At 30.2% G+C, this 18,197-nt stretch overlaps 1 protein-coding gene across 2 annotated transcripts in view; it reads left to right on the top strand.

Moving 5' to 3' along the window:
• The window catches only part of LOC107444914 (tachykinin-like peptides receptor 86C), a 62,433-nt gene extending 44,452 nt beyond the window's left edge, over positions 1-17,981 (top strand). Inside the window, exons 2-5 of one of the 2 annotated variants that reach the window (XM_016059184.3) lie at positions 2,431-2,646; positions 12,246-12,396; positions 14,812-15,008; positions 17,537-17,981. In XM_016059184.3, the coding sequence (XP_015914670.1) occupies positions 2,431-2,646; positions 12,246-12,396; positions 14,812-15,008; positions 17,537-17,738 (766 nt within the window). In that variant the 3' untranslated portion in view covers positions 17,739-17,981. Of the gene's footprint in view, positions 1-2,430; positions 2,647-12,245; positions 12,397-14,811; positions 15,009-16,523; positions 16,597-17,536 lie in introns of those variants that run through there. The other variant, XM_043053403.2, reaches the window with a different exon arrangement.
• Positions 17,982-18,197: the final 216 nt, after the last annotated feature.

The raw sequence follows: 18,197 nt of genomic DNA, 5'->3' as shown, positions 1-18,197 counted from the left end.
AATTTACAATTGAAAATTTTTTGAATATGAATAAAAAAATGCGAAATTTTTTTGGGGGGTATAATATTTTAGTACAATATAATTTTAATAATCTGACAGATTTTTTTAGTAACCATTAAACTGCTTTTTATAATTAAAAAGTACCAAAATGTATTTTTACTTCTAATTAGTGCACCAAAAAAAATATATATTGTGAGGGACATCGGTGTCATTTCTGCCTCAAAGGGTTAGCATATGTATATTATGAATTACAAATCTTGTCGATAGATATAATATGTAGATAGAGAGACTTTTATAATACATTATAAATACAAGCTGACTTAAACCAGACTGACATTTTAAAAATATATATAATTTGGTAACGGTTAACAGTTTACATTAAAAAAAAATCTTACTGCAAATTCTTTAGTCGGGCCATAAATTTTCCTCTTAGGAATCCTGGTTTTAGTTGACAATTTTTACGATAGATGGCTTACTTCGACATTACTTTCTCACATGTTTTTATCCTAAGAGTGATTTTATTCTGAGTTCTTCCTACGGTGAGAAAGTAAATAATCAAAAATTCGGTTTTAATCAACATTATGAAGTTATGCACAAAGCGAAAAAGCATATAACAGCACAATTGAAATTTTTTTAAAATATTTTTTTTTATTATTGCACTTAGTTACTTCGCCTATTTTTTAAACACCCTATTTTTTATCTATTCATTTCTGGTGAGTTTATTAACAGCACATAATTTCATGAATATTAGAGTCAACTTAACAGCTGTCTTCCAGAAATATTTCACTGAACAATCAAGCATGTGCTTAGCAATATATTCACAGTAATTCCTTTAAACAATTATTATTTTTTTAAATTTTCTATAATATTTTGCACGATAGCTACAGTTCGGTACTTAATGCACTTGAAACTAAAATATAAAACTGTTACAAATACTTTTAAATACAGAATTGTAGTTATAGTTAATTTCTGTTTCCTTTATCTCTAAGATTAATAACGTTTTAATAAGAGCAAATAGTATACTAAAGCTTTTTAAAAAAACATACTTAATGAATCAGTTGTTCCTTTTATATATAAGCGTTACATTAAAGCTAAATGGAAAAAAATAATCAGTTTTTTTTTGGGGGGGGGAAATCAGAAAAGAATATCAATTAAAAAATATATTTTATTTTGAAAATTCCTTTTAGTAATTCAGTTTTTTAACGGGAAAAAGAATTACCCCAGTTTTTTTCCATAAACGTATTTTATTATTATAAATCATTCTTGTAAACTTGCTACTCATCTCTGTACGCTTCTTCCGAGGGAAATGAGGGTGAGGGTTAGGGGAGGAAATGGAATTACTTTTAGACATGCAATTAAGACATTGTTCCCGATGTATTTTTCACGCTCAGTTGAATGAGACTAATCTCAAGATGATCGAACTAATAAAAATATAGCAATGCTGTTTCGATAGCAATGTGAGATGCGTAATCAGGTACAAATACAAAATTGCACTTTTTGTTCATAAAGTGCTTCTAGCGTCTAAATCGGTAGTTTTATCATCTCGGCATTGGTTTCTTTCAATTCAACGTGGAAAAAAGATATCAGAAAAAAGTTCTACTTTCATATCTATAGGAAATTTAATTCTCCTCTCAAATCACTCTCAAATTTCCCTCTTTAAAGGGAAAAGTGTATAGAGAAGAATGGCGAAGATTTCAGGTATCATAATCATATCAGAAAAAAAAGATATCAGAAAAAAGTCCTACTTTCATATCTATAAGAAATTCAATTCTCCCCTCAAATCACTCTCATTTCCTTCATTAAAGGGCAAAAGTGTATATAGAAGAGAAGATTTCAGGTATCATAAACATATCAGAAAAAAAAAATATATCAGAAAAAAGTCCTACTTTCATATCTATAAGAAATTCAATTCTCTCCTCAAATCACTCTCATTTCTTTCATTAAAGGGGAAAAGTGCATATAGAAGGGAAGATTTCAGGTATCATAATCATATCAGAAAAAAAAAGTTATCAGAAAAAAGTCATACTTTTATGTCTACAAGAAATTCAATTCTCCCCTCAAATCACTCTCATTTCCCTCATTAAAGAGAGAAGCATATAGAGAATAAGAGGAATATTTTCAAGTATTATAATCATAACAAGGCCTTTTATCCAAAAATATATTGGGTTTTATTTTTTCCGAAGAAACATCCTTTTCTCCTTATAATTACAAGATTTTTTTAAATTGAAATACTTTTAGAAAAGTTTTGCTTTTGTTAAATTTTTATAGGGTTGTTTTAATGTCTTTTTTTATTAAATTAGTACTTTATTTGAAGTATTCTTTTCCCTAGTTGCGTTAATCATTGTCATTGTGTATTCATTTCACTTAGTTGTAATTATTGATTATTTTCGTTGTATGCAAATATTTTAAACTGCTAATCTTATTTTTTAGGTTTATAGCGATTGTTCGTCCTCTCCGACCACGGATGTCAAGATTGGCAGCATATGCTATTCTGACAACTGTATGGATTGCTGGTGCTATTTTGTCCTGCCCTTCTATTTTGTATTCTACAACGATGACCTTCAGATATGCCGACCGAGGTCACAGGACAATATGCTACTTAGTATGGCCGGATGGTCCTGCTGGGCATTCATATTCCGATCACATGTAAGTATTTTTGTTTTTCTTATTGTTTACAAAAACTCAGAAAAAAATGAATTCCTATTATTTTTGTGCATAGATGCTCAAACTTACTTCATTTGAATGTACCTTACATTCAATCATCCATTAGTTAGCTGTCAATATCAAAACTTCACTTTATTTTAAAACTGGTGCTAAACAGTCGACACTTTTTTTGTTTTATCAATGTTTATCTAAGTAATCTCGTTATTTTGAACTGACCTCAAAAGAAAGGTGAATTTCTGAACAAAGCATTGGGTCAAACTAACATTCGTGAAGAAAGTTAAAAGAAACTTACCCCCGTTTAAGTAACATGGAGTGGAAAACCACAACAATTTTCCTCAGTTAATTCGAAGTAAAATGGATTCTAAAGCATGATCTGTTTACTTTTGAGGATAATTTATGTCAGTAGTATGGTCGGTGCAAGCAGGAAATAAAATTTTTATCGATCTGTCAACACTAGGATTTTTACATAGGTCACCTCAATGGGAAGCGAGCGCTCTATATTCTGAGACACTATGGCTCATATCGACGGGTTTTTATTTCGTTTTATAATCGTCGTTGAACAGCCGGCCCAGTTTTGAGTTCGCGACTACCAATGTTCAACTCCGTATCATTGTAATTTGAACCCAATCCAGAAGACAAGGAAACTCCTGGATTACTAATTTTTGCTGTAACAGCATAATCTTTAAATTTTTATTATAATTCTACTTTTCTAGGTGAACGTGTTCAAAATTTCTGTCATTTTAATTCTGCTTTGCTGCTTGCCCTGTAGTTAAGTTTAGAAGGTTACCATATCAGACATTACATTCTATTGGCAATTATCTAGATTATTTCACTTGTATAATTAACTGCGAGTGTTGTACCGTGATACGTTTTTTTTGTCGACTGTGAAATATTCGCTTTTCTGCATTATATAAGTTGAAAAAATCGGATTAGATTTGACTCCTTTTCTGTCAAATATTTTCTTTTCTTAGAGTCTGTGAAATATTCCATTTTCTACTTTATATAAGTGAAAAAAATCGGATTGGATTTGATTCCTTTTCAGCCAAATATTTTATTTTTTTACAGTCTGTGTAATATTCGCTTTTCTGCTTTATATAAGTGAAAAAAATTGGATTGGATTTGACTGCTTTTCAGCCAGATATTTTATTTTCTTAGAGTCTGTGAAATATTCGCTTCTCTGCATTATATATGTGAAAAAAATCGGATTGGATTTGACACCTTTTCAGCCAAATATTTTATTCTTTTAGAGTCTGTGAAATATTTGCTTTTCCGCATTATATAAGCGAAAAAAATCGGATTGGATTTGATTCCTTTTCAGCCAAATATTTTATTCTTTTAGAGTCTGTGAAATATTCGCTTTTCTGCATTATATAAGCGAAAAAAAACGGATTGGATTTGACTCCTTTTTAGCCAAATATTTTATTCGTTTAGAGTCTGTGAAATATTCGCTTTTCTGCATTATATAAGTGAAAAAATCGGATTGGATTTGACTCCTTTTTAGCCAAATATTTCATTTTCTTAGAGTCGCTGGACAGCCAACCTAATTTTGGGTTTACGACTACGGATGTTCAACTCCACAGCATTGTAATTTTGTACCCAATCCAAAAGACAAGGGAACTCCTGGGTCAATTATTGAACGAAATTTATCCTTGTGGAGGACTTTCTGTTCGAACTAACCAGCATTTGCGCTACACGAAAAGGAAAACACTAAAACCTCCCACGGTTAGTCTGACGGCAAGGAAACTCTAACTAATGATTTGTCTGTCACTTATGATATTTTACGTCAGTACTGTGGTTAGTGCGTGCCAGGTGTGGAATTCGTATCAATCAGTCATGGCTGGGATTCGTATCAATCAGTCATGGCTGGGATTCGTATCAACCAGCCATGGCTGGGATTCGTATCAACCAGCCATGGCAGGGATTTGAACCTGGTTCACCTCATTAGCCAAATACTGAAGGAAAAAAAAGAGTAGGAACGAAATGCAAGCTTTGTAAATGCTTTATGAATGCCGAAATATTTTCTTTAAAAACTAATTGTAAGGATTCCTTATTTAATATTTTTTAAAGTGTTAATGTATTTTCATTTTGATTTTATGTCCTCTAAATGAATTTTTTCGGGAACTATGATAAAACTATTTTTTCTACTTAATTGATATTGGAGGACAATTATGTCTTATAATCCATATTTCGGTTCATTTATTATACTCTTACTAGCTTTATATATGTGTAAATAGTCAAATGTACATCTAATATTCCTCTTACTTAAATAGTATGCAAGAGACACTGTTATTTATATATTTTTATTCACTATAGTGCTTGTAGTTTACCTTTGATTTGGTTAGGCATAACGAGCAGTTTAGATATGAGTAAATCGACAGTCACTGATATTAATTATGTTAAGTTATATTTTATTGCTTAGGTAAATCTTTAACCATTGGTCAACCCTGTTAACGTTTACATAACATTTCGAACTCAAATATCGGATAAACAAGTAATTACAAGCATTTTTTAAATCTGTATTTTAGTAGTTTATAATTGCTGGGAGCTGCAATTATAAAATGGAGGTGGTTCAGAGGACAGAGGTTTTGGCTCCCAATGATGTAACCCAAGTTCCAATCCCAGTTGTGGCCGGTTGATTTGAATTATACTCCTAACTCGCCTCGACAATAGAGCAGATGTAAAATATCTTCAGTGTGTAGAATCACTTTGCCGTTGGTCTAACCGTGGGAAGTTTTAATGATTTTGCTTTACAATATATGGATTAGTTCCATCAAAATGTCATTCTCGAAAGATTAGTTTGTACCAATGCTTGATGAAAGAGTCCTCTTGTCATGTGGGTTGGTTTTATAATTACAAGGTCCTGAAGAGGAGCGCTGATAGTCGTAAACTCAGAATTTGGTAAGCTATATGAGGCCAGTTATAAAGTAGAATTTAACTTCTGGGACGATGCATTATTTTTTAAATTAATATCATAAATATGAATTTTTTGTCTTACGAAGACCATTTTTATTATAGAAAATAAAATAAAGAGATAAGATCCAAAAACATTTAATATGAACAAGAAAAGTTTTCTGGTTTTCTCCAACTTTACTACCATAAAGTAGAGATAATGAGATTTCCTTCTGCACCTTTCCTCTGAGCATAAATTAGGTAGAATTCCAGAGTGGGGAATCCATTCCATTCCCAGAATGATCATTAACGAGGTGTGTTCCGAGAATTTGATAAGACACTAAAAAATGTTTACCTCATCTAACGTTTTTAGCGTAATACAGCTACAAGTTTTCGATTCAAATGGAAGCGAAGAATAAAGAACTAATTTCCTGTTGAGAAGATAAAAATGATGAGGCTAAGGAATTTTAGAGATTATACATAGTATTTTAGCGAAACTAGAATTAGTGAGGTTCACAATTCAAATAATTATATATTTATGAAACATAACGAAAATTAAATTTTTGGTTATACTACAACAAAAAATGCGTATAATACCTTCAGTATATGAAATATTGGAATTCCTTAGAATTCCTAGTTAGGGCGTAAAATGCCTAGGTATTTTATGGAATGGCAATTGCTTTTCGGAAAAGACTGTTGTTTCTTGTTTTAGAATTATTATATTGCCGAGCAGTCTAAGTCTCAGTAGCTCAGTGGTATAATTCGAATCTACAAAGCTGGAGGTCCCAGGTTCGATGCGGGACGCGAACTCTAATTCCCAATTTTTCTTATTTAATTCTATGAACATTCCAGAAGCTTCCGATACATTCAATTTACATCATTTCCTCTTTAGTTATTTCTAGGAAGCTTCAAGAACGTTCTTTGTCAGTATATAAGCGATCCCTTCATTGTAAGCAGGCAGTTCTAAAAAAAAAAACTCAAAAGATGCCAGAACAAAATTCTCAGAAAAATAACACAAGCAAGGTGGTTTATCCGAAATAAGAACATACATCACGACCTCAACATAGATTTTTTAGGTCATCATATTGCAAAGCTAAATAACCAATTTTTTGAGAAAACCATAAATTGCGACACCGCAGGATTCAATGAAATTTTTAATTTTGAAAACTTAAGAGAAGACATAAATCTCAGGCCGATGGCAGCTTACTATTGTAGTGACGTAATCTTATCCAAAATACAAACTATTTAATTTCTCTTTCACTCCAATTTGCATTCCAATTACCAGAAAGAACCACCTTAAAGACAACATTTCAAGACGGATGGGAAAAGGGCCGCTAACGGCCTCAGGCGCCCAGATAAAATTTGATGATGATGGTGATGAAACAGGCAGTTCTTAGTGCAGACCGGTTCTCGTCATTTGTACTTTCTTCGCTTTAATAAATTCATTATTTAAACCTCATCTTGTCATCTGTATTAAACCACTTTAACTTGACAATATTCTTTATCTAGTCATAATGCTGAAAGTTCATAGGATTTTCTATTAGATATTCTGTAAAATACCTATGCAATGTGGGTAATATTAATCGTTTTCTACTGCACCGGTTTTTATGTTCTTTATCTAGTAATAATATAGAATGTCTGTAGAATTTCTATAGTCATTCTATAAACCACTTATCCAATTCCATATTAGAATTATTATGTTATTTATCTAATCATAATATAGAATGTCTGACGAACTTTTTTTGAGTCTATATTAGTTTATTATTCTATAAAATACCTGGGCGATATGTGATGTTAATCATTTCTAACTTAACTGTTTATATTAGGCTTTAACACTCCATAGTGGTACTGATAATCAAAAATATAATCTGTGTTTAAAGTGATTGCACCAGACGCATTCAAAATCTTTTCAAGATATTTATGCAATCCGAAAACGAAGTTCAAGAGGGTATCAGGACGCTAAAAGCGCTTATTTTTCTCCGGAAAAATTAAGTTAAAGTTACTATTATGACTATCACCATTTTTTATGAAAGATTTTTGCCGTTCGGGCTTTTAACTTTTCCTTCTCAATAGCTATTAGAGGATAAAATATGACGTTTTGCATATTTTTTTCGGGAACGTTTGAGAAACATTCTGATATGAAAGTGTTATTTATCCAGACATCTGATTATGAGCTGTTTTTATGTAAAAGGTAAACATCTTTTTTTAGGACTTGTAACTCAGTTTAACGAAAATACTAACGGAAGATTTTATAATTATTGTTTTCTTGCAGACGCGTATTCCTATGGTGAAAGATGCTAAACTTGTTTTCCTTTTCTTTATTTACGAATTAGTGTTGGAGTTATTTTGCTGATGCTGTTGTTGTCGTAGGATTCTGTAGAGATGTGACTGTTCTTGTTTTCCAGTGGTGCCATCTATGGCCAAGGATTCAACTTCTGTGATGCCCTTACGTCGCAACTGTTTATAGGGCGGGCACATTCATACATTCATTCAATCATGCACAGATCGTGATTTTGATCTGAACCAAAAGACGATCAATCTCCAATCCAGCACCCCCAGAGGTGTAATTTGTTGTGGGATCATGGTTGACTTTGTGACTCGACAGAATTAACGTGTGCCAGTAACCATTTTCTACACGGGGATTCTGTCGCCGGGTAGATTCGAACTACCGTTCTCATGAGTTGGTGTTATTAAATAGTTTATTATCGTTAATCCCCCCTCTTTCTTCTCCTAAGTACGGCCTTGATTACATCCCATCGAAATTGCGTGATTAATTTTCATAAATTTTTATGTAAAACAGAAATGACTGCTAATTTTTCAATGAAATTCTAGTATTTTTAAATTTCCCGAAAAGTGTACCCGGGTTTGCCTTCCTAGGATTTACCTCCCTTCCTAAGATTTTTTTCTAGAAAATGATCATTTAAAAAAAAAGTACATTTATGACTTTTTAGGAATGATATCGTGTGCACATCTAAAATATGAATATTTTTAATTAAAGCAGACAGTTTCAATAACGAGCAATTCCGTCTTGAACAAACTCATGAACACTTTTGAACAAACTCCAACAAACTCATAACCTTTTAACTACCCAGTCCTATTCTCTTTTCCCCAATTTTAGTTTCTCATTTTTTGAAATTTATCATAGTAAAACAACCGAATTTTTCTTAAAGATATCTATAGCTATATTTACATATTAAAAAAATTAAGGTGAAATTTTTAAAATTCTCCTCAAATTCCTCTTTTTTTCTGTTGGTGAGTTTTCTTGCATTAGGCAAATTTACCAGTTTTATCACTTAATAGAAAAACTCACCTAAACAGTTTTAGATAAAAATTTACATAACATATGAGAATGTTTTCAAGCAGTTGCTCAAATTTTAAAGATTTTTAATTTACAAGTTTTAAATTTTCTCTCTGGTAACGCATACATATCCACTTCAATATCTTAATTTCTTTTTCGCCTCATCCGTCTGAGGCGGATGAGCCAGCGAAGCTATCTGAAAAGAAATGTGCAATGTGTTCCAAGCGTTGGTAAGCGGAATTAAAGTACAAAAGCTATAGTATTTAATAAGATAAGTACTAATAAGATAAGCTATAAGTACTAATAAGCTATAGTAAGACTTAGATCATGAAGTGATCAGAAAAAAAGTACCTGAGAAGAAAAGAGTCGGTAAGTGATGTTAGCGAGCAGTAGTGGATTTTTCTAGTAAATTAAAAGAAAAACTATTAATTCAAATTTATATTTAAACTATAAAAATTACTACATACTGTGAAATACTATATATTTTGTTACCTCAATTAGAGATTGTGTTTCAGTATGGAATTTTATAATGCTGATGAAACCATCATGCTTTCTTCTACAGCAATATGTTTCTTATTTTTTAAAATTTTTATTTTAAATAAAAAAACAATAAAATATAAATTGCATTTTATTTAGACCTGCTACGTTTCTTATACTTTTGGAAAAGGCAAAGATAAAAAAAAAAGCACGAAAAAAACATAAGAAGATAAGTAATTTTAGCTTAGAGAAATTTTAAGTGTAGTGAACCTAGTCTAGAAGACTAGTTAAAATGCGGATATTTTTGTGTTAGAAAAAAAGATTGTTCTTTATAAAATAAAATTATTCCTAGTTAAGTCCAAAGGATGGAAACATTTATAATCTTAATTATTCATAAATTTAGAATGTTTTAAATTTTTGTAAGGAATATTTTTGAAATACAAAACAGAAAGTAGAAATTCAAAATAATTTATGCATTTTTAAGAGTATGCTACGGACTTCTTAAAAAATAAACAATTCCTATCCACCTTTGGTGACCTTCTTGGTCCGATTTCAAAATTATCTCGTGCAACTTTTAATCTTCAATTGTTACGAAGCCAAATGCACAGCACAACCGCGTTCAAATATAAAAATTTTTCAACCCTTCCTCCAATCCTAGCACCTTAATTAATTTTGAACAATATATTAACTAAATTTTTCCTCCGTCTATCTGCTTCCATCTCTGTCTTGATATAATTTAGAAAGCTGATTACATTGCTCCATAACGTGCAGTACTACTTCCTCACGCACCTCTCGAGCCGTTACTTAAGTATCAAATAATATATGCACAAAAAGGCAAGCTCCATCACCAATAATATATATGCCAGTATTCGGCACCATAGCACTGTTTATGTTTGAAGCTTCTAAAGCCAATTTAGAAGGGATTAAAACTAAATCTAAATAATGACTTCATAACTGAGTTTTCACTTCAATAAAAACACAAAATTATTCTAGATAAATACTTAGCGCATAATTATCTATTCAACATCTATTAAATTACTATTTAAGACAACCTATCAAAATGAATCAAAATAAATACTTTAGATATAATTAATTTTTAACACTACTTAAATTATTACTTTAGACAACCTAACAAAATAAATGATTACTATAGTGTTGACAATAGATGGAAAAATACCCGAGTTTATGGTGTCATATAAGAGGAATGTATAAACTACCTCTTAATGAATAAACTTGCTAAAATTTAAAATATTAAATTTGTTTCAGGGATTTCGCATAGCTAAAATAAATTATTTTGTCTACGTAACAAATATAATTTTGAAGTAAAACATCAAAGTGTTTTAATAGCCTTCATTTTAGGGTTTGTTTAATTTCTGAGGGAAATAGAATTTTAAGTAAACGTGTCTTGTTAACGATTATTTCAGCATCCTCTTTAAACCTGTCTGCCTCACATTATTCCGCTTTCTGTAATTCTAAATAATCCTACGACACCGAATCTCTGTCTGGATATTCTTGTTAATCGTAAATAATTGATTCAGAAGTATTTTATGGGCAAAGAGATTAGAGATAGCTGGTGTGCACAAAATAGCCATCTTTACTTAATGAAAACTATTTTATGTGAAAATTACTTTTTGAAATATCTCATAAAAGAGTAAGACGTGAGCTTTGAAGATTTTGAATTGCATTTAGAGCGCGACTGTTTAAACAAATCATATAAGCTTAGTATTAGTGAAATATTTAAAACAATTACATAAGCGTGAATTGGGATTAAAATAATTTATTATAGCATTTAAGTCATTGTGCTTAATACACGGAAAAATTTCTAATGCCATTATAAGTGTTTTCTTGATAAGGATAAATATATTATTAATGAGAGAAAAACGGTTCATTATTTATAAATATTTAAATAAAAGCTTTATGGCTTCGAGTATAAGATTAATATATTACACTCGATAACAAAACTTTTGTTGTATTTATACATATAGTTGATCATGTCTGAATAGAAGTGGAGGTTTCAAGTCTAAAATTAAGTTTATGGCATTTTTAGTCTATTTTTTGTCAAACTGTATAAACTTAAAAATGCAATATATAACAAGGTGTAGCGTACAAAGTTCTAGGGAAACTAGGGCACATCATTCGTAATAAAATTGCATAGGAACTCACGCCCCGAAATGTCATCGTACGCGGATAGGGGTGCTTCGCTTTTGCAAATTCTTCAGAAGCACACGAAGGAACAGTTCATAATAAGGAAGCTCCTCTAGAGGCCAATTATGACATTTCCTAGCATGGAATGTTTTGCAGCTTTATTCCCGATGATGTGTCAAAACTCCAACTGAAGTTCGTTACAACATTTATGCGGATCAATGTTATATATAACGTTTTTGTTCCTTTCCACACAAAACTTAAAACAAAATTGAAAACTTCGACAAAAATGTCACTTAAAAAAACAGTAGCTTAAAGACAGATATCGTTTTCAGATTTGAAATCAGCGAAATGCAAGTATCTAAGATCTGTTATAAAATCTCATGCAACTGAAAAAAAAAACGTCTTCTATTGTTATTATTATTAATAAAATTTATGTCTTAAGATATAATTGTGATATTTATTATCACCTCCGTATTTTATATTTTTGTAATTATTAAGCTTTATTTTTTTACAAAAAAAGCATATGTACGGACTACCATGCTTGAGCTGTCTATGAATTATTCTTGCATAATGCATCATAGTCCACACACTAAAAAAGATTGGAAACTACTGATTTCAAGCATTCATCGCAACGTTTGTAATTTTCATGCATATAGCAGTTTCCAATTTATGTTTAGTGTAAATATTTAATTTATTTTTAATATTCTGAATAATTAACTATGAATGTTTCTTAAAGCCTTTCTCTTCATATTTTTTTCTCTTATTTCTTTAGATACAATATCGTTTTTCTTGTACTAACATATGCCCTTCCGATGGTTTGCATGGCAATTACGTATTCTTGGGTAGGATTAGTATTATGGGGAAGTCAAGTTATTGGAGAAAACTCGGATTTCCAAAATGATGTCATACGATCAAAACAAAGGGTAAGGTGCCTAATGCGTTTGAAATTTTCTGATTTGAATATTTATGCATTAACACTTGTACGTTTGAAATAAATTTTGCTTTAAAAATATAATTTTATAGTCCTTCTTAAAAATTGTAGTTCGCGAAAAAACAACTTGTTCCACAAACAGAGTGATTTTGTTTAGATTTCAAAGCTTTTCTTTTTCGAAAATACTTTAAAAGGTATAGATCATTGAAAAATATATTTAAAAATTAATATTTGCACACAAAAATTTTGCTTGCAGTTATTTTTTAGTATAGTAATTTTACCTCAACGTGAGGTAATTTTCGTTTAAAGATATAAATTTCTTTAAATAATTAGATCAAATTAACATTATCGTTTATTTATAAGAGTTATTCGAATTGACGTTTAAGAGTCATACAGTGCAGAAAAGAATATGCGTGTAAATTAAAATACATTTTCCGAAAAATTGGTTTAATAAGCTTGCATATTTGCTTTCATATTAACGTGCATATTTGCTGTCATATTAACATTCATATCTGATTAACGTTTATATCTGTATTAACTTGCATATTTGCTGCAATTTTAACAAATATAATCCTGGTTAAACTGAACAATAGTATTATGAAACTTAGTTTAAGACGAATTAACTTGCACAATAATATGCTTCATCTAAGCGAACTGTGGTATCACACAACTTGAATGATTATATAGCCCAAGCTACAACATTCCTATATAGCTGTATTTTCAGCCACATCCATAAAATAAATGTGTTTTAAACTTAATAGACACATTTAAACCACACGAGGCCAGAGGGGACCACACGAGGGCTAGAAATCAAATTAAACTATTCATGAATTATTTGTGTTGCATGGCTATAGCGATGCAGCTTCATCAGAATCAGTGCAATTAATTGCACTGTTTTTAACTTCCTTTTTTGGACGTTAATATAGATGTCTGAAAATTCAAACTTATGAAGAGTTTTTCAAACTCAGCTTTTTACATAAAATATTATTCTGTTTAGTGTTTTTACCACAAAATACAAAGGTCTGTTAAACCAGGAAATTTTTAGAGATACTAAACCTCGTAGAAACGATGACAAAACATTAATATTTTTAACTAAACACTAATGGGCGTCTATATCAAGATTTAATTTATAATTTCTGCTTACTGGAATTTGCGACAAATGAGCTAAGTTATTCCAAAATAAATAAAGTAACCTTAGTCTCCGGTAGGGAAACGAAATCAGACTAAAAATCTTTTAACTTGGTTCATTTGTTTGGTGTTTATCCGTTTCAGCGGGAAATTTAAAAAAACTATTTGCACAGTCCTTATAATAGTACATTAAGTTTCTTACGCCTACTAGATATTGTCACAGTGTGAATAGTATCTATTACAACCATAACAGTAGTACGTATTTTAACTGTCAGTGAATTATCACTGATGTCAATAATAGTGGAGAATTTTTGCAGCAATCCCTAAAATGGATTTTAAAAACGGATTAATTTGTACTAAACCGGAATTTTATCATTTAATCTGCAATCTAACTTAACAAAATAGTTCCGGTGTTCAACCCACTGAAATAAAGAGTCAAATTAGTTTAAACGTTATGATTATGAAAAAAAGCATTACTTTTTTCTTTATATGTACAGTATCAGGAAAAGATCGAGATGGGAAATAAATTGTAAAAACTCTTTAGAATGCATGTGTTATTCATATGATGAACATAGTACTTACACGTTAAATCAAAAAATAATTAGCAACAATAATATGTTACATTAAACTAGTCGAGATATTGAACGCGTTTACTTTAAATTTTGTGTTATACATATATAGTTTATTTTTCAATTGAATAAATGTTGGGGAGATATTTACAGGACGAGCTCTTTTCAATTATTTTTTTCTTGCACAGTACAGTCTAAGAAATGTTGGTGTTTAGTAGTCGTCATTTTTGGTGTTAAGGTAAGCTAAATACATTTATAAATACAGAACTGTAGTTATCGTTCAAAAACTTTTATAATAATGACAATATAGCGATTGTTTGAAACAATTGGTGCGGATATATTATTAAAAATGTGTGCTTGTTTTTAAACAAAATTTATTTTGTATGAAGCCAACAAATTGATTCTAAGGTGCAATAAATGTTGTCAGCAAACAAATAACTAAAAAATTATTAAATAAATAAAGAAAACTATAACAGCAAAAAAGTAAATAAAAAATATGACAACACACACACAGTAAAAAATTTTCGTTTACCTCAGTACCAAAAATGGTGATAACTAAGTACCAAAATTTTTTTACATTGTAAAAGCAACTGTTGATTATTTAGAAAATAGCATTAATGATTCAAAAGTAGATAATTACAATTTTAAATGAGTATGCTTCATAAGTTATGTAAGTAAACGATTATTTTGTTTTATATATTTTTGCACAGGTTGTTCACATGCTGGTGGCTATTGTTATACTTTTCGGAATATGCTGGCTTCCTTATCACGCATATTTTTTATATGTATACCATCACCAAGATGCACTTAGTTCTCAGTATATACAGCATGTTTATCTGGCAATATATTGGCTTGCCATGTCAAATTCCTGCTACAATCCTATTGTTTATTACTGGATGAACTCAAAGTAAGTTAAATGTATTATAACATTTAAATTCTTAAAACAAAATGTAAATTATTTTATTATAAATTTTATTATATAGAATATTAATTCATCATACTAAATTTTTTCTCAAAAATCACAATATTTAATTGTCTATGAAAAAATTTAAAGATATTAATTAATGTAACTATTAATGCAATTAAAAATCGATAATTTTGGAGCTGTGTCTCTATTTATCTAAATACAAAGTGCCTCGTAGACATTGGTGCAAACTTTGGAGGGGGATTTTCTATTATGAACATGCTAGCAGCCTTTGGTGACTTTCAAAATTCAAATCATATAAACTTTAAAGGTAAGCAAATTAAATGCAAAGCACAATCGTAATTAAATATTATAATTCTTTTATACCTCCCATCCAATCCTTAAAACTTAAATAGTTATTATTGTAACTTAAATAACTATTAACCAAATTTTTTCATTATCTAGCTGATGCTCTCATCTTTTCACACTTGTAGTATTTCGCTTTCAATTTAAACTATTTTTAAGAGATCGCGATATTATCAAAGTTCTCCATGCATTGAATTGTAGTAATAATTCAAATTCTGTTCAGTAGCCATTAAAGCAGAAAAACTAATATATGTCTGAGTTCGGGATATTTTAACGATGTAAGAAGAAGAGGTATTAAAATTATTTCTATTTTAATCATGAAATAAGATCGAAAGATCATCCCAATGCTCCTTTACATGTTTTACTACTTCCTCACACACCTGTCGAACCTTAACTTTGAATATCGTATACTATAATTATGCTATTGCTCCAAAAAAGCAAGTTCTGTCACAAATAATTGGTATTACTATATGCGTCACCATAACATTGCTTAATGCTCAAAATTTCTGTAGCCATTTTAGAAAGGATCGCAAACAAATCTAAATAATTACTTCATTACTAATTTTTTATTTCTATAAAAATACAAAATTATTCCAAATAAATACTTAACGTATGACTAACTATCCAACACTACTTAAATCATTATTTTAAAAAATCTAATAAAATAAACAATAACTGTAATGTTGCTAACAAAGAAATACCCGAGTTTAAGATGATGTTATAAGAGAAATAGATTATCCATGCGCCTTTAAAATCTAAAATAACTTAATTTCGTGTTAAGTCCACTTTTCAAGAAATAACTGTAGAAAACTGCATTTCAAATATATTAAGCATTAGCTGTTTTTATTAGTTGTTTTAGGTGTCTGATTTGGGGACAAATTTGACAATTTCACAAAATCAAATTACGATAAAATAGTACTAACCTATACTTATGAAATACTAACCTATTTGAATGAAATTTTCGACAATAATTATTAAAATACTTGGTCAAAGGCACAAGTAGAAAAAGTTCATAATCGAAAAAAGACCCTATCAGAGTATGATGACTTTTCCGGGCATTACTCGCTTTTCGTTAAAAGTGACTAATGTATAGTAATTCTGTAATTTATAAAGTCAAAATTGGACTAATTATTGGTTATGTTTTATCTCTAGATTTAGAGATTACTTCAGGACAGTCATGTGTTTACCACGAAGAGGTAAACACAGATAGTGGTTACCTCTATCTGTGTTATCACAGCCTCTATCTGTGCCCTCTATCTGTGTCCAATTATAAACACAGAGATAAAGCAAAAAATTAAGGAAATTTAGCTAGATAAAAATACTTGGTCAAAGGTATAAGTAGAAAAAGTTCATAATAGAAAAAAGTCCCTATCGGTGTAGGATGACTTTTCCGGTCATGGGTTGCATTACTCGTTTTTCTTTAGAAGTGGCTAATGTATAGTAATTCTGTAATTTATTAAGTCAAAATTGGACTAACTATTGGTTATGTTTTATCTCTAGATTTAGAGATTACTTCAGGACAGTCACGTGTTTACCACGAAGAGGTAAACACAGATAGTGTTTACCTCTATCTGTGTTAACACAGTCTCTATATGTGTCCAATTATAAACACAGAGATAATGCAGAAAATTAAGGAAATTTAGCTAGATAAAAATACTTGGTCAAAGGTATAAGTAGAAAAAGTTCATAATAGAAAAAATTCCCTATCGAAGTATGATGACTCTTCCGGCCATGGGTTGCATTACTCGTTTTTCTTTAGAAGTGGCTAATGTATAGTAATTCTGTCATTTATTAAGTCAAAATTGGACTAACTATTGGTTATGTTTTAACTCTAGATTTAAAGATTACTTCAGGACAGTCATGTGTTACCACGAAGAGGTAAACACAGATAGTGTTTACCTCTATCTGTGTTAACACAGCCTCTGTGTCCAATTATAAACACAGAGATAATGCAGAAAATTAAGGAAATTTAGCTAGATAAAAATACTTGGTCAAAGGTATAAGTAGAAAAAGTTCATAATAGAAAAAATTCCCTATCGAAGTATGATGACTCTTCCGGCCATGGGTTGCATTACTCATTTTTCTTTAGAAGTGGCTAATGTATAGTAATTCTGTAATTTATTAAGTCAAAATTGGACTAACTATTGGTTATGTTTTATCTCTAGATTTAGAGATTACTTCAGGACAGTCATGTGTTTACCACGAAGAGGTTTAAGAAGAGGATGGTGCAAACATCACCCAAAAGCACCAAAAACAACAACTTACACTTGTTCGACAAGGACGAGGTCCTGCCGGGTCACATTGCCGGTTCCAAGAACTCCTAACGGAGTGATAAATCCTCCACGATATGTCTGCAGTAGACTATAAGAAATAGTTACTGGAGATATTTTAAATTCACTTTATACTTTTTTCATATCTTCGCACATCGTTCGTAAATGTTAACTGTTTCATGACAAGTGGATTTTTTTGAATCCCTTTTTGATTATCTGTGATCTGACCAATATATTTGTGAACTTATCTTAAAACCACTTTTCATATTTCTAACTGTAAGTTATTTCATCAATTATGTTTGTAAATATGCATGTAAATAAATTCTAATTATCAAAACAATGTTCATGTTTTATCTATTATTAAAAATATAATCCAAACATGGGAATTCAAACATATATATATATATATATATATATATATATATACGACTAATTTACTGAGTCTATCTACAGCACCATTTGCATAAATCAAAATTTGTCTACAATCCAAATGTAATNTATATATATATATATAACCTTATTCTTACATGCTATTTTATTATGCCGTTAACGCTGT

Source organism: Parasteatoda tepidariorum, chromosome 2 (genome assembly GCF_043381705.1).
Source record: "Parasteatoda tepidariorum isolate YZ-2023 chromosome 2, CAS_Ptep_4.0, whole genome shotgun sequence".
Classification (NCBI taxonomy): domain Eukaryota; kingdom Metazoa; phylum Arthropoda; class Arachnida; order Araneae; family Theridiidae; genus Parasteatoda; species Parasteatoda tepidariorum.
Note: the sequence above shows the minus strand (reverse complement) of the source record. Positions and strands in the feature narration are given on the sequence as shown.